General features: G+C 41.3%; 2 protein-coding genes across 4 annotated transcripts in view; both read right to left on the bottom strand.

The window, feature by feature from the left end:
- Positions 1-485: 485 nt before the first annotated feature.
- The window catches only part of Elac1 (elaC ribonuclease Z 1), a 33793-nt gene continuing 10984 nt past the window's right edge, over positions 486-23294 (bottom strand). Inside the window, exons 1-4 of one of the 3 annotated variants that reach the window (XM_074069820.1) lie at positions 17113-17250; positions 10437-10601; positions 6995-7462; positions 486-4801 (exon numbers count right to left, since the gene is read on the bottom strand). In XM_074069820.1, the coding sequence (XP_073925921.1) occupies positions 4335-4801; positions 6995-7462; positions 10437-10601; positions 17113-17119 (1107 nt within the window). In that variant the 5' untranslated portion in view covers positions 17120-17250 and the 3' untranslated portion in view covers positions 486-4334. Of the gene's footprint in view, positions 4802-6994; positions 7463-10436; positions 10602-15289; positions 15493-17112; positions 17251-23294 lie in introns of those variants that run through there. The other 2 variants (XM_074069821.1, XM_074069822.1) reach the window with 2 other exon arrangements.
- The window catches only part of Me2 (malic enzyme 2), a 67744-nt gene continuing 61686 nt past the window's right edge, over positions 17237-23294 (bottom strand). Inside the window, exon 16 of the mRNA XM_074069818.1 lies at positions 17237-17257. Coding sequence (XP_073925919.1) covers positions 17252-17257 — 6 coding nt within the window. The 3' untranslated portion in view covers positions 17237-17251. The remainder of the gene's footprint in view (positions 17258-23294) is intronic.

Raw genomic sequence — 23294 nt, forward strand, 5'->3', positions numbered from 1 at the left:
TATGCTAAATGAATATATACGTGCAAATAGTTCAAAATATCAAATAGAATCAGTACCCTAAGGCTTACAAAAATGCAGTCTTCCAATGACAACAAAAATAGCAGTCCTCCAATCATCCCTCCCCAATCCTCTTGCCTTTCCACCATGGACCCCTTCCTCTACTTTTTTAATTTTTTTTTTTTTTCAGTTCTGGGGTTTGAATTTATGGCCTTACACTTGCTAAGCAGATGCTGTACCTCTTAAGCCAAGCACTAGCCCCTTTTAATATAGTTTTTGAATAAGGTCTTGTATTTCCACTCCCTCCCAAGCCAGTCTGAACTGCAATACTTCTATTTATGCCCAACATACCTAGAATGACTGTGTATGCCACTATGTTACTTGAGATGGGGTCTCTCCTTTTGCCTGGCCTGGCCTCAAATAGCAATCCTCCCAATCTCCACCTCCCCAAGTAGCTAGGATTACATTTGTGAGCCACAATGCTTAGCTAATTTTAAAATATTTTATTAGCATGTAGTAATTGTACAAAACAATAGGTTTCATTATGACATTTTCATCCATGTACACACTCTTCCTCCACTTTGAACTACTCATCCAGTATTCTCCCCACCCCAGCCCCCTGCTTGTTTTTTCTTTTTAGGGGGAGGAGGAGACTGTTGAGGTCAAAGCCAGGACCCATATATGCTAACCACTGCGCTACCAGTGAACCACATTCCTAAGCCCTCTTTCCTTTTAACATACAGTGCTTAAAAGTGCTGTTTTCCAGTTTTAGACATTGTTTACTTCCTCTTAGGGAAGAAAAGAATATCACACTATTATCCCACGTCCTCACCTTAAACTATTCTTACCTGTCAAGAGGGAGCATTCAAAGTCACAACCACTACCTCCTTTCTAGTATTCCCATTTAAGAAAAATCTTACTCACACATTGCCTGAAAAAAATCCATCAGTAAGTAAACTCAGGCCCTCACACTTGCTAAGCGAGTTTTACTACTGAGTTACATTCCTAGCCCCAAATAATCTTTATATATCTTACTTGGGAAAGAAGTATTAGAAAGGTTAATGCTGGGCATGGTGGTACATCTCTGTAATCCCAGTACTCAACTCAAAGGGTTAAAGCAGGATTTGAGAGTTTGAGGCCAGTCTGGGATACATAGTGAAACTGTCTGAAGAAATAAAAAGAATTAAGAAAGGTAGCTACTCACACCTGAAATCCTAGCTACTTGGCAGGTAGAGATCAGGAGGATCATGGTTTGAAGCCACACCTGTCAAATAGTTCATGAGACCCTGTCTAGAAAATAAAAGGGCTAGTGGAGTTGGCCCAAGTGGGAGAGTGCCTGTCTAGCAAGTGTGAGGCTGAGTTCAAACACCAGTGCCACCAGAGGGGGGTAAAAAAAGGTTATTAATAGATGACAGTCCACATCACCTATTGAAGGAGTAGCAAAAAGAGGCTACCCCTATGTGAGTTAAGTATATGAGCATGAAAAAAGAGGGTGATTCCCCCTAGAGCCTAAAAACAAAAACATCACGTTTTTTTGTTGTTGTTTTATTTTGTGACATTGTTTCACTATGTAGCCAGGATGGCCTGGAACTCACCATCCTCCCACTTCTGCTTCCTAAATGCTGAGATTACAAGTGTGTACCACCACGCCTGGTTAAATCAGACATTTTGATACTTAGAGAAGTCAATTCCAAGGAAGGAAATATCTGGAGATACAAAGATTTATGCACAAGAATGTTCATGGTAGTATTATTTATAATCATGGAAAACAATCTCAATGGCCTCAAATAACAAAAGATTAAGTGATAATATAACTATAGAATGGAATTACAAAACATCACTAAATTCATGCTTTCAGAGAACATTTAGTCTATGGTCATACCACCCTGAACACACCCTATCTCGTCTGCTCTTGGAAAACATTTAATGCTGTGGGAAAATGCGCATGAAAAAATGGCTGAGGGAGGTCAGCCTATTTGTAAAAGTGTGCATACGGGCACGTATGTAATATGCACATATACACACACATAAGCATATACAAAATATTTAAGTACATAGAAAAAAGATCCATATCCTTCAGAATCACCTGGGGATTGTTAAAAATGTGGATTTTCAGGTTCCACTGACTTAATGAGTCTTAGAAAGCATAGCCCAAGAATCTCTGTCCCCTATACACCTGACTCACTTCCCAGTGTGAGGGCCACTGGACAGAAGTAGACACTCTCTGAGAGGTAAAATTACAAGTAATTGTCTTTTCTTGACTCTTAAGAAACAATTCTCACCTGAGCAAACTGCTCTTATGATTCAACGTTTATTAAAAGCACATTAATGAGGCATGTCCATTTGGGCAAGTCTGAACAACTTTTGAGACCTGGAAAGTAGGTATTTTTAAAATCTAACAAAAGTTATCTACGAGTTCTTGACAACTGAAGTCAGTGTGGACAAACCATGGCATCTATACCAAGTGTAGATATGGAAATCACTACCTGAATAAATTATGCAGGTGAGACATACAAATACAGTAATTTTGTAAGTTTAAGGAATAGACTTCTCAAAGTTACAAGGTGTTCCTTGACAAAAAGAGGATTCAGTGATCAAACAAGCTTGGGGCACAGTTATATCCCATTCTCCCTCTTTAGTCATATAACTTTGAGTAGTCATCCTGGTGCAGGATGACTAAGAACTTACACAAACCAAGCTATGTTGATCACCACTGCTGCGCAGTCTCCACAACCAGCCCAGAGTCAAAAATTTTGACCAGAGAAACCCCAACGCCCAAAGGAATTTAAGAGTACCCACTCTGACGGTTTCTGAATGTGTGTACCATACAGCTGTCTAGGTTCTTGTGATGCTAGTAGATAGGACTGAGAAAGGGGTTCCACAGAGGTGACAGGCTCTGAAATGCAGGACTTCTCAATGCCTTTCTGCAATGTGCTGCACTATTTTTATGCATTGTCTCATGCAATCTTCACAACACTGCTATAAATTAGGTTTTATTATTTTTCTAATTATAAAAAAAAGCAAGTTGAAGCTAAGAGAGAATAAGTAACTTGTTCCAGACCTCACAGAGGGCCCACCACCAAGGTGCAGAACTCAGGTCTTTCTGGTACCAAAGCCAGCTTTGTGATCATCACAAGCAATACTGTTTTTCAGATGTTGATGGGTACCAGCTCAGTCCCAGAGGGGTACAGAGCACACAGTTTGCCAAACTAATATGATGAGGACGGCTTTTGAATGAATCAGCACTTTATGCTAGCTTTCCATGGAACACATTTTGAGAACTACTGTGAAGCAAGTGATTCAGGGACTTCATGGCAGACAGGAAGCTGGTAGAAAGTAGCTCAGAAGGAAAAGCTGCTCAATAAAGAACAGTAATTAAAATTGTTCCCAAATATTATTAATAAGGACATATAAATTAAACCTTGACTTAACTGATACCACTTTTTACCTCCACATTCACAAGTTTCACTTGATAATTCATTTCTTTCGGATATTTGATATGGCACTTCATTTCTGATGTATCACTAATTTTGGTAAAGCACATTCACATTGGGACTATCAGTTTCAACTTGCATATCTCAATGGGCTGCAATTTTCATTCTGGGATGAGGTAATCTTTATTGTACAGGATTAATCCAAACTTTGCAGGACATTTGGCATCTTTAACCTCTCCTGACTAAATACCAGTAGTACAACCCCATCCCCACCAGTCATGGTGACAAGAAAACATCTCCACAACTACCAAATTCTTAGGGTTCTCAAATTCCAGCTGAGAACCACTGGTTAAGAGCAAACCAGAAAGCTCAATAAAAGACAAAGATGAACATGTAGCCCACCAGTGCATTCAGTATTCCAGCAAAGCCATCTATGGTCAATGCTGCATGTATATTGTCTGTTACATTTCTCTCTCTTTTGTTAATAACAAAGCAGATTCAACAGAAAATGCCAAAATACCATTTTTTAGCCAAGAGTGCTGGGTCCTGGACACATTGCCAGTAGAGGCAATAATGCTGGGCAGAGACAGCCCATGACTGCATGGAATACTGGCTTCTGTATGTGACAGTATCCACAAAGTGAGATGTACACCTGAAAAAAATCTATCATTTTGTCAAGTCTGTACTTTAAGAAAGATGCTGGATTTTTTTATGTTTTAAAAATGATTTATTATCAAAAATCTTACTATCTCTCCCTACTAAGTCAGTTCAGCAATACAGCTCCATCCCTCTTAGGATTATTAGGGCCAAAATAATTTCAGATCAAAACCAAAGAAGCAATCTGTACTGTGAGTTTGGTGACATATTCACAGACAGGTCAATATGTATTTAGGAACGCTGATTTCACTTCTTGATTGGGATGCCAATCACCATAAAATCTTCTGCTAGAGTTACTTCTTGGAGATCTAGCACTGACTCTGCCTGCTTTTTCAGTTCTGCAATGCCATCTGCTTCTCCTTCTCTGGCCAAGGCAACTGGTTTGTATCTCTGACTAAAGTGAGTCAGAACCAGCCTCTTTGCACGGCACAACTTTGCAAATGTTGCTGCCATCTGTGGTGTGCTGTGTCCATGCTCCTTTGCTTTGTCCACCTGGGCATCTTCGAGGGTTGCCTCATGAATCAACAGGTCTGCTTCAGAGCACAGCTTCACTCCTCCATCACCCACAACTCCAGAACAGTCACCCAAGATGCAAATTTTTCTTCCAACAATAGGCTTTTTTAAGACATCTTGGGGAGAAATTGTAACCCCATTTTCTAGAACAACAGAAATTCCATTTTTCAGCTTCCCATAGGCAGGACCTGGTGGAACACCTAATGATGAAAGCAGATAATGTTACATCATGCATATGGAATTTATGACTTTCTAAGTCATAAATAGCACAGCAAATAGCAAATGGAAAAGGCATCCAATTTTTTTTGCAATTTTTATGTTTTACTACTTGCGGAAAACTGGAATATTCATTTAAAAAGTTCATTGTTGACTACTGATATTAACAATGACTTTGTACTTAGGTACAAAGTGTATTTCTCATGCACATATGACTTTTAAGCTCCTAAGTCCTAGTAAGACCTTATTACAGTCAAGATACTAGCTTTAATTCTCTGCTGTGTGGCAATAACAATTTTTGAGGATATATACACATATATACACACACACAAATATACACATACATACATGTATATACATATATGAATAGCTTCATACTAGCTAGGCAGGCATTCTACCACTTGAGCCACACTTCCAGTCCTTTTTGCTTTAGTTATTTTTCAGATAAGGTGTCATGTTTTTTGTTCAGGCCTGTCTGAACCATGATCCTCCAAATTATGCCTCCCACACAGCTGGGATGACAGGCACATACACCACACATATTAGGTGAAATGGAGTGTTGCTAACTCTTTGCCCAGGCTGGCCTCAAACCATAATCCACTTGATCTCCACCTCCTGAGAGTCTGGGATTACAGTTATGAGCCAATGTGCCCAACTGAGGGAATTTTATTTAATAAGCTCAGTTCAGCTTATTAAATAAAAGAATGTATCTAAATGACATAATCAACACGTAGTCAACACAGGTACCTACAGACTACCTCAATAAGAAAATTGTTAGAGAAGACTATTTGGATCACAAGATAAAGGAGCATTTCAGGCAATCACACGTGATCAATCCTGTTAGGCAGGGGTAGCTCTACAGTTAACGAGCTGTACTTAAATCTTACATTAATCTACAATAACACCTGATTATCCCTCTGGACAATATTTACAAACAAGTTAACGTGATTACCAATTCCAACATAGATCCTATTTAGTTTCCAAACATAATAGTATTTTCAAGAGCTTTTAGATAATAAAAATACCTCTGGCCTAAGTCACCATTCCTCATTGTGCTTGGTTGAGGAAGAGATTGCATACAGAAAGCAGCAAACACAGAAAACAATACCACCATACATTTTACAGGTACAGCCATGCCATGCCAGGAGGGTAGTGAGGTTGGAAGCAGAATGGACCTGGCCTCTGTTTGTGAGAGGTCTTGAGGACCCCCTCAAGGAGGAAGGCCTAGTATGGAAGTGGTGTGAAGCCTTTGAAGACCCAAGTTCATCTTTGTGGGTCTCCTTCTCACTGTGAAGAACTCTGGTATGTAAAACTAATTGAGGTGTAGTGTTCTGAATACTAAATTAATTTAATCAAGGTTGAATGCATAGGAAAAGAAATGAAGAAGAAAACCCTGAAGGGAGTTGTAAGGTAAAGAATTGTAGCAAAAATTCTCAAGACCAAAAATATCATTGAAAACATACCTTTAGGCTGGGTATGATAGTGCACCCTATAATCCCAGTACTCAGGAGGCTAAGGCAGGAGGATCATGAGTTCAAGGCCAGCCTAGGCTACATAGTGAGTCTAAGGTCAGTCTGGCCTACATAGCAAGACCCTGTCTCTAAGAAAAACAAACAAAAAAATTCCAAAGGAAGACATGAAAGCTAAGAGTATATAGCTCAGTGTTAAAGTGCTTGCCTAGCATGTGAAGGCCTGGGTTTGATCCCCAGCAGGGATTTTTAAAAAAGGAAAACATGGAAAAATAAAGCCTGGACCTAAAACTATCACCACCACCACCACCACCACCAAAATCACCTTGCCAACCAAGACACTGTGAGGTGAAAATAAGACAGATTAAGAATGTGGGGGACTGGGGCATGGCTCAAGTGGTGAAGCGAGGCCCTGGGTTCAAGTCCCAATATCACAAAAAAAACCAAAAACAAAAACCAAAAAACCAATAAAATAAAATGTAGATCCAGAAAGCTGAAAAGAGAAAGATTCAAACATACTGCATATTTGGCTTTTCTGAATAGCATCTTTTGGCTCCAAGGATTTTCCTTAATAAGCAAACTTTGGGCAAAGGAAGTGCAGGAAATGTCAGTTTTAGGCCTGAGATACAAGAAAGGAAGGTTACTATAAGACTTCTAATGGCTTCATTTAAAACTGTTCAATTGATGAGAAGGAAAACAATCACTTACCGAGGTCTTTCAGCTTCTGTGCATTTAGTTTACCTGGACGTTTCTTTTCCACAACTGAAAACCCAAAGGAGGGAATTCTGTGAAAGAGGCGAAATGCTTTTACAACAAACTGTTCATCATCAACCAGAAGGTATGAGTTTTCTTCTGCGTCTAATAAGATAGTTCTTCCTTGTCCTTCTTTGGAAGAGCTGTCTGCTTTATATGCATATGAAAATTCTTTCAGTTCTTCTGTAGGACACTGATCTGCTGTTGGAACCAGCTCGTGGACCACATAAGGAAAGACCAACTCTGTGTGAGAGAGCTCCATGGTTCTCCAGATAAAGTCCCGAAGCCCTAAAGGGCCATAGATTTCAATAGGTTGTTTGGTGACCACAGAACCACTCTGCAGGCTGATCGTGCAGAGGAGGCCAGGAAGGCCAAAGAAGTGGTCTCCATGGAGATGTGTGATGAAGATCTTGGTAATTCTCCCTTTTATTGAGACAAAGAAATATATTTGGAAAGTTTTCAGAAATAAAAACTGAGACAAAGCTATTTGAAATGAGCATAGTGACTTAACATAAAACATAGTAAACTGAATTTACAAGTTCTATATACTACCATAAACTTATTCCTTTATATTTTGCTGCAAGATCCAGAAGCAAGAAAGATAGGTTTTATTTTACTGGATGGTTTTAAATAAGATATAACTTTTTTGCACAAAATATCTTTAAATTATATAGTCTTAGAATTATCAGAAAAAAAAAGAATATAAAAAGGAAAAAAAAGAATTATCAGAGTATTTTCCTAGATAGTCTTTCACATTAAAAAAAGAAAAAAATAAATAAAATATACACTCAAGTGGTAGAGCTCTTGCCTAGCAAGTATGAGGCCCTGGGTTCAAACCCCAATACTGCCCAAAAAAGAGAGTTGAAATGAATTAGGGTGTGATTAGGCTGGGTGTATCAGTTGCTATTCTACATGCTTCCCATATGTTACCATATTTAATCCTACCAATATATTTAAATAAGTGAAATGTATAAGTATACCAAAAGAATTCACTTAACTAGGTGGGACTCAAACATCAAAAGCATCTGGCAGTTGTACTGCCTCCTACTGCTCCCTCTGAGAATAGCAAAGTACTTTGAGCAAAACAAGGTGTTCCACTGATTGGACCAGTTTCTAAACCCCAAAATGCCTTTTAGGGACTCTATACTGGACAGGAATTAACCAACGAAGTCATAGCATGCCTATAGGGTGAGGTTGTAGGGAAAGAAGGAAAAGGACAGGGGATGAGGAAAGGGGAGGAAGGAAGGAGAATAAAGAAGATAGGAGAGGAACCTGATGAGAAACAAGGAGGAAGGGGGCTACAGATGCCAGAAGGCAGACTAAGGGGCAGATCCCCTATGGTACCATGTAAGGGCACTTGTGCCTGCCCATCTCTAGCTTTCAGTCTCAACTAATGCTCCAGCTTTTTCAGTGCACACTGGCTTAGGTTATAACTCAATTTAGTCAATGGTAAACTGTAATGTGGCAGGATGCCACCTTAGCATTTTCTGAGATGCACCACAGGCATTTTAAAAGTAACAATCACAACAACACATTTCCAGTACAACAGGCTTCTGAGTCTAGCTCAAGGCTCACCTATTTTAGGCATTTGATACCATAAAAGTACAGGAGCAGTTTATTGATACCATAAAATAACAGTTTATAGAAATGCGATTTGTTCTATGACAGCAAATATTCTCAAAGCAAGCCTTTCCAGAGTGACTACACCCAGCCTAGGCTGCAGCAGCAGACAACAATGAATTGGGCAGAGGCTGAGTTTGGTCCTGGAGAATCCCCGGGAGGTGCTCTCTCACTCTAAGTTTCCTCAACATCCTCCTTTTTCTTTTCTCTTTTTAGTTTTTGTTGTTTTATTTTGATTATATTTATTTATATTTTTACTTTGAGAATCCTCTCACTTCCCCCTCTCACTTGTCTAGGCTGCCAAGCCACCTCCAAATGTGACCTGAGGACTCTGCAGACAGAAGGACTACAGCAGCTGCTGAGTTCAGTTCACACATTATCACAGAACTACCAACGTCAGACTTTCTGTGCCCTCTCCCTATCTACTCCAAAACATAGCAAAGCTGAATACCAAACAGCCTGGGAACCCAAAGCAAGGGAGGAAAAATTGCTTGCCACAGTCATCACAGTTTCAGGGAAGACAAACATTTCATTTTTCAAGAAATGTGATTTCAGAGGGAGAAGGAATGGCAACCATGGTTATTAAAGGTATGAGGACGCTATCAAATGAAGAGGGAAAAACACATGTGCTCCTTTTACCTTAGGAGCAAATTGAAGAGATGTTTATGAGGGACACAGAGAACACAGAAACAAACAATTTAAATAACATAATTCCAGGTGCTGATGATGCTGAGTAGTGAATAAAAATAGGATGAAATAACAGAATGGGATAAGGGAGAGACTGCTTAACCCAGGAGGTTTAGAAAAGCCTCTGAAAAAGCAGCACACAACGGAATTATTATGCACAGATAATACATATGGAATTCTCATAACACCCCCCCCCCCTTTTTTTTTAAAGACAGGGTCTTGCTATGTAGCCCAGGCTGGCCTTGAACTCATCTTCCTGAGTACTGAGATTACAGGCATGTACCACCACAGCTGCCTCATAACATCTCTTTTAAGTAGAGCTCTCATTCCCACTTCTGAGATGAAGAAAGTAAAGTTTTTCTTTTTTTGGGCAGGGGAGTTGATTTGGGGTTTGAACTCAAGGGTCCCCTGCTACTAGGCAGGTATTTTATCAATTAAGCATAACCCCAGCCTGAAGAAAATAAAGTTTAGTCTGCTGATCTGCTAAGGTCACAAGCCTCAGACATGCTAGGACTGAAACCCAGGTCTGCTTGAATCTAGGCTACAATTCCTCATGACTGGACTCCTTCATCTCCCAAATTCTGGTCTTGGCTAATTCCATTCCCTCTGGCTGGAATTCCCGTCTCCCCAGTCTAGGGAATTCCTCCTCTTTCCTTTAAAACTCACAGGGCAACTTCTCTGAAATGTCTACCCGGACAGCCACAAGTATAAAAGTGTCTTTTTCCTCTGAATACCTACTACCATTTGCCTTCTCTCATAACAACTGCCTCCTGGTGGAGACAACTATGTCTACTGCTCCCATGATAGGACAGTGCCTATCTACCATGCCTGATATGTCCCTTCTCACCCTCCACGCCATGAGCCTACATAAACCCATGCTCTCCCCACTTACAGGATAAATGAAATGCAAGTAAACAAGTGCATGCATGAAGTTCAGTGGACATAGCTAGACAACAGAGAGCCTTCCAAGTTTTGCCAGGGTTTTAGCATTAAAGGGGGATGTCGTTGTCAGGGCTGTTTCTGAATGACAGGCACAAAGACAGCAAGGAAATGAAGCTAATCTTCATGAGAAAGCCGAATGCACACTAACCTGCTTTAAGTTGGCTTTTCATAAGCTGTGTCTGTGTTCCCTCCCCACAGTCAAAGAGCCAGCACTCGCCCTCGCAGCGAAGGACCAAGGCAGAGGCACCCCGAGTTGGGGATGGATATGCTGCACCTGTCCCAAGAAACGTCACATCCATAGACATCTTCCACCCTGCAACAGAAAGATCACTGGGTGTTAAGTCACTGCACCCAAAACAAGTTTCTATGACATTTACTGTTACTTACCATAAATTTGGCACTGGGGATTGAACACAGTGCCCTGTGCTTGGTAAACATGTGCTGTGCCACCAAGCTATATACCCTCAAGTCGTATGTACATATATTTTAAACAGTGATATTGATTGAACCCAGGACCTCATGCATGGTAGGCAAGCTCTACCAACAAGCTATTTCCCTAGCCCTGGTTTTAACTTTTAATTATAGTTAAAATTAAAAGTCACCAAGCCATATATAACTATTCCCATACTAATCAATTAAAAATTATAGTTGGGAATTTAGCTCAGTGTAGAGCTCTTGCCTGGCATGCTTGAGGCTCTGGGTTCATCACCAGCATTGCAAAAAAACCCCAAAAAAGTATAGCTGAACTCTATATGACTTTCTCGGGAAGGCAAACTATAGAGATAGTGAAAAGATCGGTGTTTGCCAGTGATATGGGGAGAAAGAAAGAAGGACTAATAGGTGGATCACAGGAGATTTTTTGGATAGCGAAAACCATTCTGTATGTTATAACAAGGACAGAAATTATATTACACATTGATCAACTGTACATAGAATGTATAACACAAAGAGTGAAGTAAACTTTAGTTAAAACAGTGTGTCAAGCTGGGTATGGTGGCTAGAGACTGTAATCCTAGCCACTTTGCAGGCACAGATCAGAAGAGTCTGGTTCAAGGCTAGTCTGGCCAAAAAAGTTCACAAGACCGCATCTCAACCAATGGCTGAGTGTAGTGCTGGATATCTGTCATCCCAGCTACTAGGGAAGCACAAATAGGAAGACTGAGGTCCAGGCTGGCATGGGCATGTATCAAAAATAACCAATGCAAAAAAAGGCTGGCAGTGGTAGGCTGCCTGCCTAGCAAACATGAGGCCCTAAGTTCAAATCCCAGTACCACCAAAAAAAAAAAAAAAACCTCATAAAATCAGAGGACAAAAAACAATAGCTAGAAAAACTGCACTCTTTATGACAAGGGGTTAATGTTCCTTGAAAAATTTATGTAAATGCATTTAAATAACAAAAATACTGATGCAAAAGGAAAATAGGCAGAAGATACCTATCAAATCATAGAAGTTCAAATGGCCAACAAGATGAGAAGTGGTCAGCCTTCAGGTAATTAGTAGAAATGCAAACAAAGAAATAAAGACAGCATTTGCTTCACAGCAGTTGGCAAATGTCAATGAAGCAAAGCCAGTCAGTGCTACCCAGAATGAAGGAAAATGGGTAAATGGGTGCTCTTATTACTGATGGGGGAAGTATGAACTGCTACTATGTCTTAGAAGAATAATTTGGAAATTAATATTACAAATAGTGATGATGCTATTGATAAAGCCAGAAATCTCATTTTTGGGGACCTACTCTAGAAATAAAGGATCTATGTACAATAATGTTTACTGTGGTGCTTTTAGGTGTGTTAAGGTATGGAAGAAATCTATGTATCAATAGGAAAATGACTGAATATATCTAGTATTATTCTAATTTATTTTGCAGACTCAGGTCTGTACCTATTGTGCTAGAAGGATGAGAAAAGGTACACATGGCTAGGGTATGATGTCATGTTTATATATCAATGCCCTAACCCCTACACTTATGTAAGACAAAGAAGTCTGGTGTGAAGGATACAGAGCATAATGTTAATATTGGTTATCACTCGTGATTAGAATGATAGGGGTCAGACAGAAGAGGGATTACAAAATTTTAAATCTTTGTATTGTTTTCAGTTGCAATATACATTTTTTTTATATTTAATAGCTACGATTTTTAAAAAATGTGGCATAAAGCCAAACATGCTTTTTTAACTACACATCACCTAGTCTTCCTTTCATTTTGGATAGCTCCCCACACCCCTTGCCCCATACACCTCTCACACATCACACAAGGTGGCCCATCTTATACAAGCTTTTAAGTACAAAAGACAAGCCTTGGGAGCATGGCTCAAGTGGTAGAGCACTTGGCTAGTGTTCCTTACATGTGTTACTCCACATTTCCACTCCAAGATCAATTCCTCTGATAATTAAGTAGCTTAATTTGCCAAGGCTTCCCTATTGGATTGCAGTTCACAAGAGGTGAGAACAAACAGAACGTACAAAGAAAAAACTTTTAAAAGCTAGTAAATTGCAAAAGGAATAACAGAATATAATCACTCTGTAATCTCTAAGAATCTAGATCAGTGGCAGGGAATACTGGGAGTAAATCAGAATCACCAGGAGAGCTTTTAAAGCATGTCAATGATTAGGCCCAATCCCAGATAATTAAACAGGAAATTCCGTGAGTGAGGTGTGTGATTTTGGTATTTTTAAAAAGGGGTAAAGGTGGCTTGTGCCTGTTATACTAGCTACTAAGGACACCAAATACAGGACTGTGGTTCAAGTTCAGTCCAAGCAAAAAGTTAGCAAGATCCCATCTCAACCTTGCCTTTCATTCCAGCTATGAGGGAAGGTTAAGTACAACTGTAGTCCAGGCCCACACAGGCAAAAAACTCAAGACTTGACCTGAAAAAATGACTAAAGTGAAAAAGTCTGGGGGGCATGGCTCAAGTGGTGGAACACCTGCCTAGCAAGTGTACAGCCCTGAATTCAAATCCCAGTATGGAAGGGGATAAGGGAATTGTTTTCCTATAATTCTAACATGACATCAGATTTAAGAACCACCTAATGAAAGGCCAAAGGAGAATTAAAATCCGAGGACAAGCTGACCTGAGTTCACTAGTTGCACAGAAGCACACATCAGTTTAATTCTCTGTCAACATACCCAGCCTCCTGCTTCAACAGTTACCAACTCTGGGCAATCCTGATTCACCATCTATACCCCAACCCTACCCCCACTGCTCCAAGAATACTTGATATGTGGTGAGCACTTCTATCAGGAGACACACATTGTTTGGTTGTCTTTATCTGACATTAACATCTACTAGTGATCATGTCAGAATCCATTATTTCTTTAGGTATTGCCCAAAGATGATATTCTCATTTCTTCTGCAGTTCTTAGCTAACATCACTCTATAACTCCCTGGTCAATTATTTGGTTACCCTGCAGAGCAATTTGTACATAAGAGTTTCACAGAGACGGGATCTTATCTAACTCCTGATCAGGCAATATGAAATACACTGCCTCCATCAGGTTTTCTTGCCAAAAAGTACAACCAGAACCTGAGAAAGCATGTAGATTTAAATGTCAGTTTATTAAAAGAATCCACAAGAATGGAAAAAGCAATATCCAGGCTGTAGGAAATCACGGAACAAATAACTTGGTTTTTCACCAAATACAAGGGAAAAAACAAAAGGGGATGAAGAGGTTTCAGAGATATCACCCAAATGTAACAAGTGCTGCTTGTCCTGATCCTGATGTAGACAAGCTAAGAGTAGGCAGGGAAGAGACAAATGGGAATGTAAACGCTGACTGGATAAGGTAACATGAACTGCTAGTAAGACTGATAATGGCTTTATGTTTAAAAAGAATCATGTTTTATAAACACAAACAAGTATTTCATGGATGGAATGGTACACACCAGATTTGGGGGTGAGGTAATAATAAATGAAATATGATCACTTGGGAGTTCAATATGCTAGTTTACTTTTACATACATGTTTGAAAGTTTTCATAATAAAAGGTGTGTTTTGGTTTGTCTGGTTTTTTGTTTTGTTTTTGCTGTATTGGAGTTTGAACTCAGGGCCTACACCTTGAGCCACACAGCCACCCTTTTTTCTGAAGGGATTTTTCCAGGTAGGGTCTCCTGAACCCTATTTGGCAGGGTTGGCCGCAAACTACAATACTCCTGATGTCTGCCTCCTGAGTAGTTAGGATTACAGGCGTGAGCCACCTGAGCCGGGGATTTTTGCTTTTTTTAAAGCAACCTATATAATGAAAATCTTCCCACTGGGTCGGGAGGTAGTTAGAAATTAGGCAATTAATCAATAGGGGGTGTTTTGAGACATGCTCCATTCTAGGTACTAGCAATTAAAAGTGAACAGAGGAGGCTGGCGTCTGGCTAAAGTGGTAAAGCATCTTCCTAGCAAAAGTGAGGCCCTGAGTTCAAACCCCTGTACCGTCAAAAAAAAAAAAAAAAGAAAAGAAAAGAAAAAAGGGGGAGAGGGGAGGGAAGGCGAGAGTAGGTCCCTTTCTTGTTGACAAAAAACCAAAACCAAAACCAAAACCAAAAAAGATGCCGGCTACTTGTTTGGTTTTTGAAGCCACGCACGGTCGAAGAAGTGCACATTGGATGGTGATCACAGTACAGTCATTTTGGGGGAGCCCACGATTCTCGGTCCCAGCTGCAGATCACAATAATCTGGTGACCACGAGCTTCAGCATTTGGAAGGCTGCCGGGTCTCGAACCCATGGCGTCGGCCCTGCAATCATCCAGTGGTGCGGATAGGGCAGAGATACTGCCCGCCTTCCATTTTAGAGTCGAAAGGCCCGGGGCCTGGAGGGGAAAGTGAGTGGCTAAACTTAGGCCACCAGCGGCCCTGGGCTTCCCTAGGCGACCGCATCGGATTTGCAAACGACGGAGTGGGCAGCAGCAGAGCTGGGCGACCCAGACTTCGGGCCCGGGGCGGCGGACCCCGCCGAGCCCACGAGTCCCGAGGAAGCGCGCCCGCCCCCCTCCGGCGCCCTGCCCCACTCACCCTCTCCCCGAGGCCCGGGCAGGAGCCGAGGGAGGCACAGGTCAGCTCCGAGGCCCAGCACTCCGCGGGGCGGCGACGCGCGCGGCCGGAAGTGCGCCGCCTGTGGGGCCGGCGCGGCCGCTCTAGGACGCGCGGGAGGTCCGCACTCGGTGGTGCCCACCCGGCTCCGCTCGGACCTCCCCGGGAGGAAGCCCGGCTGAGACCTGCAGGTGCGCGTCCTTCCCAGGTTGCTGCAAAACCCGGGTGACCCGTGACGGCCAGAGTGGCTGCACCAGAAGTGTTTCTTGTGCCTTCAGTGTCATGTTTTCAGGCGGGAGTGTTTCTCGTGATGTTTTACTCATGCACGCGTTCGTGTAATTTCTAGTCTTCGGCTGGGATGAATCTTTCCACTCTAAACCTGAACGTTTAGCTTGTGCCCTGGGAGGAAAACGCAGGGGACTTTGACGCAGAGTTCATGACCAGCATGGCCATGTAGCTTCATGAACTGCTGCCCAGGTTTCACTTTCCTATTCCAAGGACACACCAGGCATTTTGCTTCAGATCTGCGGTTGGCTGTGGCCCAGAGCCTGTCTTAGGTTACAGACCATGGAGTGAAAAGTGTGACTACATATCATGGGGAAAAGACCTACGTATCAGTGCAGTTGTTTTCTTTTGTTCTGTTTTGGCATGTGTCTCTATGTTGCCCAGTATGGCCTTAAACTCATTAGCCTCCTGCCTCTGCCTCCTGAGTTCTGGGACTACAGATGTGCTTCACCATGCCCTGTTTAAGAGTGAGATTTTTGGGCTTTTTTCCCAAATAGCCTGTGGAGCTTACTGAAAAGACCAGAAGATAGAACTCCCATTCCTTCACCTCAACTTAATTCAAACAACAACAAAATGTAATTCGTCTACTTTTTGGGATCAACAAAGCCTTGTTTTATTCAAGTATTAATTGAGCTCCAACTTTGCAGATAGTATCATTTTTTGGTGCTGAGGGATTTTTAAATGTCACAGCCCCTACACTCAGGCTTGAAAAAGATGTGTTAGAAAACAATCAACTAACAAATATGAGGAACAAATAAGAATGCAAAAGGAGTGGAAGCCAGAAGTAGCTGTGCATGTGTGTAATTTCAGCACTTAGGAGACTGGAGCAGAAGGATCTTAAGTTTGAAGCCAGTCTGGTCTATATAGTGGAACCCTGTCTCAAAAAGAAAAATGAATATAGGAGTGGGCTGGAGTGTGAAGGAAAGCCTCTAGCTTATGGAGGCATGGAAGGAACAAAATGAAATTCAAACCATGAGCCTAGAAAGAAGCAACAAATCCGCAAGGTCCAGTAGAAAACAACAACCAATAAGTGAAATCCCAAATAAATGCTATAGAACCCTGTCTCTAACTCCACATAGGTTCAGCATAGGAGCAGTAGTGTTATGCTCCTTTGTCTAGCTATCCACCTTTTTTTTTTTTTTACTTTTAAAGGGTGTCCTAATAAATCTTTACTTTCTCCTACTCTCTTATCTCAGCAAATTCTTTTATCAACCTGCAGCTCCAAAACCCATGACATGGGGTTGAGGTACCTAAAACTAGGGAAAGTTCGGGACTCACAGAAAAAGATTACATCTTAGATTAACCAAAATTTGGTTCAGGAACCACCCATGCCCCTACCCACTCATTGATTATTGGATGAGAATTACCTTGTTCTCCTCTTCCCATAGGTTATCATAGGTTTTAAAAGCACCTGAAGAGCAGAAACACACTCTCTTGGCCACCAGATTCCACCTGGGTCCCCTCATGCTTCCCTTTATCTTTCCCTTCCCTAACTTTCAATAAACTCTACTTATACCCACCTTTCATGCCATGGATTCTTCCACGTGGGACAAAGAAATTGGAAGTCTTCTGATCACAGACTGCACCAGTGCTGTTAATAGGGTTGTAGCTCACTGGTAGAGCACTTGCCTAGCAAGTGAGAGGCCCTGGGTCCAATATTCAACACTGAAAAGAAATTATATATATACATATATGGAAAAAGGGATAGTTAATGACCAGACAAGAAGTCAATGAGGAAGAGATTGAACTTGAGCTTGGTTTTTCATGGAGAAAAGTGAATGGAATCTTGGAGAAATGTGGGGTACTGTTCAGCACACTGACAGTGGAGTATGAGGCATATTGGAGAAGGGGGAAAGAAACGAGATATCTAAAGGAAATTATGGAGGGAGACTCAGTTCATGCCTGTATCTTAGCTATGCAAGAGGTATTGATCTGGAGGATGATGGTTTGAGGCCGGCTTGGGCAAAAATTAGCAAGACTCCACTTCAACAAACAAACCAGGTAGTGCGAGTTCAGACCTGTAATCCCAGCTATACAGGAAGCATAGTAGGAGAATCTTGATCTGAGGCTGACTGGACAAAAAACATGAGGCCCTATCAATGAAAAAATAAAGCATAAAGGGCTGGGGGTTTGGTTCAAGTGGTAGAGCATTTGCCTAGTAGCTCAAGGCCCTGAATTCAAACCCCAGTATTGACCCCACCAAAAAAAAAAAAAAAAGAAAGAAATTGTGGCTAAAACAGTCCCCAAATTGTTAAAAAACAATGATTTCCACATGCAAAAGTTCAATATATTCCAAACAGGATAAACAGAAAGAGATTCACAGGCACACCACAGCAAAAATGCTGAACGCCAAAGACAGGGAGAAAAGCTCAAAAGCCCAAGTGGAAAACCACTTACAAGGGAGTGGTAAGATAAACAGATGAGTTTTCAGTGAAACACTGGAAACCAGGAAGCAATGGATGACACATTTAAAGGGCTTGTCAGAAAACAAATAAGCTTGTCAGCTAAGAATCCTATATCCAGCAGAGCTATCTTTCAAAAATAAAGGCCAAAAAAAAAAAAAAAGAAGACTTTCCCTGCTAAACAAAAATCCAGAGAATTTGTTAGCAGACCTGAAATACAAAAGGAAGGGGGGCATGGTAATTCAAACCTACATAAATACAAAACAAAACAAAAGGCACCTGTAAAGGTGCATTCTTGTTGCTAAACAAGTTTTTTTTGTTTGGTTTGGTTTTGGTGGGACTGGGGTTTGACCTCAGGGCTGCAGCTTGCAAAGCAGGCACCCTATCACTTGAGCCACACCTCCTGTCCATTTGCTCTGTTATTTTGGAAATGGGGCTGGCCTCAAATGGCAATCCTCCTGCTCTCAGCCTCCCACATAGCTAGAATTACAGGCATGAGTCACTGGCAACCAGCAAGCAAGTGCTTTTTGGAAGGAAGTTCCAAGCAGCATTCAGCTATGGCTGCCATAACCCAAAGGTCTCCCTCTTTCTTTTTTATACCAAGTACCGATTTTATACTATAGTTTATTCAGTCCACCCTCTGAGTTCTTTTCAGTTTTATTTTGCATTTTATTTTATTACAATGTGGTTAACAAATGGTCTTGTACATAAGTTATTTTTTATTTTGCAACTATATCTTTGGCATTGATTCCTAACAAGTAGGATTGATGGCTTAAGAGGTAAATATATACAGAGACATAATTTTGCTAAGTATTGCTAAAATTCCTTCCATGGGGATGTACTATTTTTACTCCCTTCACTCTGGTTTTATAGATTTTTTTCCTCCAATGGCCAAACACCTAGACAATTTAAATACAGGTCCAAGAGTTGCTATCAGAATTAGTGATGACTACTCAACGTGTTCTCACTTCCAGACCCTCACCAGTATCATCTGGGTCCTCTCTTGGTGAGGAAAAGGGGGTCTGATGTTTTATTCATAGATATCCTTCTTATCTGCAATGCAATCTACAATTTCTGTGGTTACATTAACTTTTTCTCCTCTCTATCAGGAATTTCAAACCCCAATTCATCTTCAACGGCCATGATAATCTCCACCTGCCCAAATGCTTTAAGCCTAGGTCTTTCCTATGATGGGGATTCACTACGAGCTATTCTGGGTCAATCTTGTCATAGGGTTTAAGATGTGCAGAGCTCATTTGATCCCTCTAACATTAAAAGGGCTGTATCACTACACTTGCACCCAATCATGGAACTAACTCTCCCTGGAATCTATGGGAGCACCAAGGCAGACTGTGCAGCCCCAGACCTTGTCCAAGTCCTGAAGAGTTGGGAAAGATCTATCGTGGGAACCTGGGCATAAAGGACATGAGCTACCATGGCTACACTCACCCAGAAGTCACTCTCATTTTGACTTAACAATTTATGAGCATTTTTCCTCAAAGCCTCTGTCGCCAATCAGATTTGAACTTAGAACCCCATGCCTTACCACTTGAGCCATGCTCCCAGCCTTTCGCTTTGGTTTATTTTTCAGGTAGGGACTCATGCTTTTTTGCCCAGGGCCTGCCTCAGACATTCTTCTTCCTACCTATGCCTCCTGTGTAGTTGGGATTACAGAGGTGCACCATCATACCTGGTTTGTTGCTGAGATAGGGTCTTGATAACTTTTTTACCCAGGCTGTCCTCAAACTGTGATCCTCCTGAGTAGCTGGGATTATAGGTATGAACACTAGGCCTGGCTATAGTCAGTTTTCAAAACCTATTTTTACTTCTCAAGTGTTAGGTGCTTTGTATACAGCACCTAAACCTTAACCTTCCTTAACCATGAAATGAGTTGCAAATATTTTTCCATTTGTCATTTCTATATTGCTTTAAGATAAGAACTTTTGATTTTACCCCTTTGCATTTGGGTTATCAGGGGGTCATTTAACTCTTAAGCCTCTGTTTTCTATTGATAAAATGAAGATAATAATTGCTCTTTTTGCCTCACAAACTCTTGTTACAAGGACTAAGTGGTATTTGTTGAAAATTCTTTCTAAAGTCTCATTCAAATATGAGTCATTTCAAAGTGGCACCCAGCACATCCAATAACACAATTTGTGCAGATGGGAGAAAGCTGCCTTCTCTTTTCTCTCTCACTCTCTTCTTAGAGATAATCTCCATTAATCTAATCATGGTCTTCTAGAACCAGTAAGAAAACCTACCTATTGCCACCTCTACAGGAGTAACTGACTTGAAATTAAGTTGGGGAAGTAATGCCTATGCTCATAAATTAGTAAGAAGTAGTGGGCAAGTTTCAAAACCAACGAAGTGCTAACAAGGCAGGCTCCATGACTTTACTTTCCTCTTACAAATTATATTCAGAAGTCATTTGTCAAACATTCGATTATGAAATCAAGCACTGCCTATACCTGCATAGAGGAAAGGCCTGGCACAGGGTGAGAGATTTTGAACCTATACAAAAGGCACAACCCCCATTCTCAATTTGCTTAGCAAAGTCTAATTGGATGAGTTTATATGTAAATAGCTGGCATCTTCATTAGCTGTCACAATTAATTACTAAGTACTAGTTACTGGCATAGAAATTAATCTTGTCTAAAACAAGCAGAGAGAAGATTGTTTAGCCCACAGAACTGACAGAAAACATGGGCTAACAGAGACCACAGCGAGGTCTCACCCGAGAGCCTTCCTAGGGCACTGCCGTGGCATGATGCCTTTCAATACTTACCAGTGTTCTTGGATGGCATGAGGTTGGGAGAAGGAGGGTTTTTTTCACACCTGCTTTGTCTTCTCTAGTAGAAGACAGCCACCCCCAAACCTGAAACTCCATACATAGGGGGGAATTGCTCCAAAATAGTAGGGTTGGATGCTGAGGTCTATGATGTAAATTAAATGTGTTCCCAAAATTCCTGTGTTGGAAACTTATTCCCTAATGCAACAGTGTTGAGAGGGCGGACTTCTAAGGGATCATGAGGGCAGAGGCTTAAGCACCTAGAATGTGATTAACGGGCACCTCAAACATAACTGACCAACACAGAACTTTTGTTTTCTTCATCTGAACCTGATCTTCCTACTTCACTCTGCTCTGGTTCCTTTTTCAATGGTGGCACATAGATTTCATTTAAATTGACTATTTCCTTTCCTTCCTTACAGCATTTTAAAACACCTTGCTTCCCCCAAATCTGTGGTGATTATTTTCTAACTCAATTTCAGATAGATGATCTATTATAGTGGCTGTAATTCACTTTTAAATGTGTGTAACTTTCCTGTAACTTTGAAATTATATCTACTCTCCAGTACCCCCCACCCCCCCAAAAAAAGTAAATATAAAAGCTAGGAGGGAGTGAGCAACTGTGTCAAATGATGTTTATGGGTCTAGTGATATTTAAACTCAACCTTTGAATTTGGCAATTTGAGCATCGCAGTGGAGGATAGATGTGAAGGCCTGACTGGTATAGAGCAAGAGTAGGTAGTAGAAGAGCCTTAAGGATGAGAGAAATAACAGCGTATTTGCAAGCTTATGCTAGTGAGTCAGTAGAGGAAGGACTGATGGCTCCAAGAAGGGAAAATCCAGGGAGCAAAGCCCTCAGGTTGAGAGAGAAAATGGGGCCTAGTGCCCAAGGTAAGGGCTTAGTGCCAGTTGATAAGAGCATAGTTGGTTCCTAGGCAGATGCAGGTAGTCAATGCCCTTCAGCCAAAGGCCTCCAGGAGTAATGGGGTCATTACTCCTTACAGTGGAGGACCCACACTGCAGGGAAGTGTGAGGCGGCTTAGTAAGAGGGTTAGAAAGCACCTCTTGGGCTGGGGATGTAGCTCAGTGGTAGAGGGGTTGCCTAGCATGTGTGAGGCCCTGGGTTGGACCCTGAGCCAGTCCCCCAACCCTCCACCAAAAAAGTACTTCTTGCAAGTTTTGATTTTGATTTGGTGATTTTGCAGGATCATGGAAGTTGGTGCTCACTCTGGATTGGCTGTGTTGAGAAAGCAGAGACAATTTTGAATGGTAATCTCAATAAACTACAGGGAATGCAAATAACAGTGAAGCTAGAACTACGATTGATAAAGGATCAATTGTCAATCCATACTAGCTAGGACACAGAGTATTTGGTCCCCTTTGTAGTTGGACAATGCTTTTTTTGTGGTGCTTGGGTTTGAACTTTGGACCTCGAGCTTGCTAGACAGGGGCTCTACTGCCTGAACCACTCTACCAGCCCGACAATGCCTGTGTTTTAGCTATATACAGATATGATTAGAGTGGCCTTGTTTTTATCTGGATCTATCCAGGTCAGAGTGGCCTTGCTGACGTTCTGTTCTGTGAAATGATTTATATTCAACAAAGGCCAGGTTGAGTCCAAGTGACTCTTAACCAACACCAAGTCTGGCTTGGGTTGCTGCTTTTCATTTTCTTGTCAAGGACCTAGGAAGATGTGGACAGGAGAGTCTGAAGACATTGTCTTCTTGTATTTTTCTGTGAAACTGGAAGCAAGGCATCTGCTAAGTGTGGTGGTGATGCAAGAGGACATCTGAGACCTGACAGCAGGAAAGGTATCAGAATCACTGGATGGGGAAATGTCAGAGAGCAGGAAGGATTTCTTGAAGTTACTGATTATATCTAAGTGAGAGACAGAATGGTTGTGGTTCTGCAGCCACGCTGTTGCACAGGCTGTAGGCCCAGAGTTGTGGAGTCTGGTTTGAACAGGACCAAGTTTTTGTCAAACCACAGTGGGAAATGTTTAAATTCTGGCATTGCCATTAACATGACCCTAACACCTGGTATGTATGGTGAAGTTTAATGAGTAAATATGTATCAGATACCTGGAATACTGACTGGCTTGGGTAAGCACTCAGTACGTATTATTTATTATCAACATAGTTTTTCCTGATCTAATTTTATTTTTTTTGGTGGTACTGGGGATTGAACTCAGGACCTTATGCTTGCCACGCAGGTACTCTACTACCTGAGCCACTCCACCAGCTCCTGACCTAGTTTTTTGATGTTAAGAGTCTTGGTATGGGGGTGGGGGAAAAAAGGGGAGAAAGAGTTCCTTTACTGTTTTAATTAAATTAAATAAGGCAACAGACCAAGAAGCTGAACACAAAGAAATAAAGGGAAAAGATGAGCACAAGCAGTATTCCGTGTGTGAATTTAAGTCTAACAATAAATTCCCAAAGGGTCAAGTATTCTGGAGTGTGTATGTGTTTTATGGTTTATAGTAATACCAAGTTTTACGTGTCCTGTACCATAG

This window comes from Castor canadensis, chromosome 4 (genome assembly GCF_047511655.1).
Source record: "Castor canadensis chromosome 4, mCasCan1.hap1v2, whole genome shotgun sequence".
Lineage (NCBI taxonomy): Eukaryota > Metazoa > Chordata > Mammalia > Rodentia > Castoridae > Castor > Castor canadensis.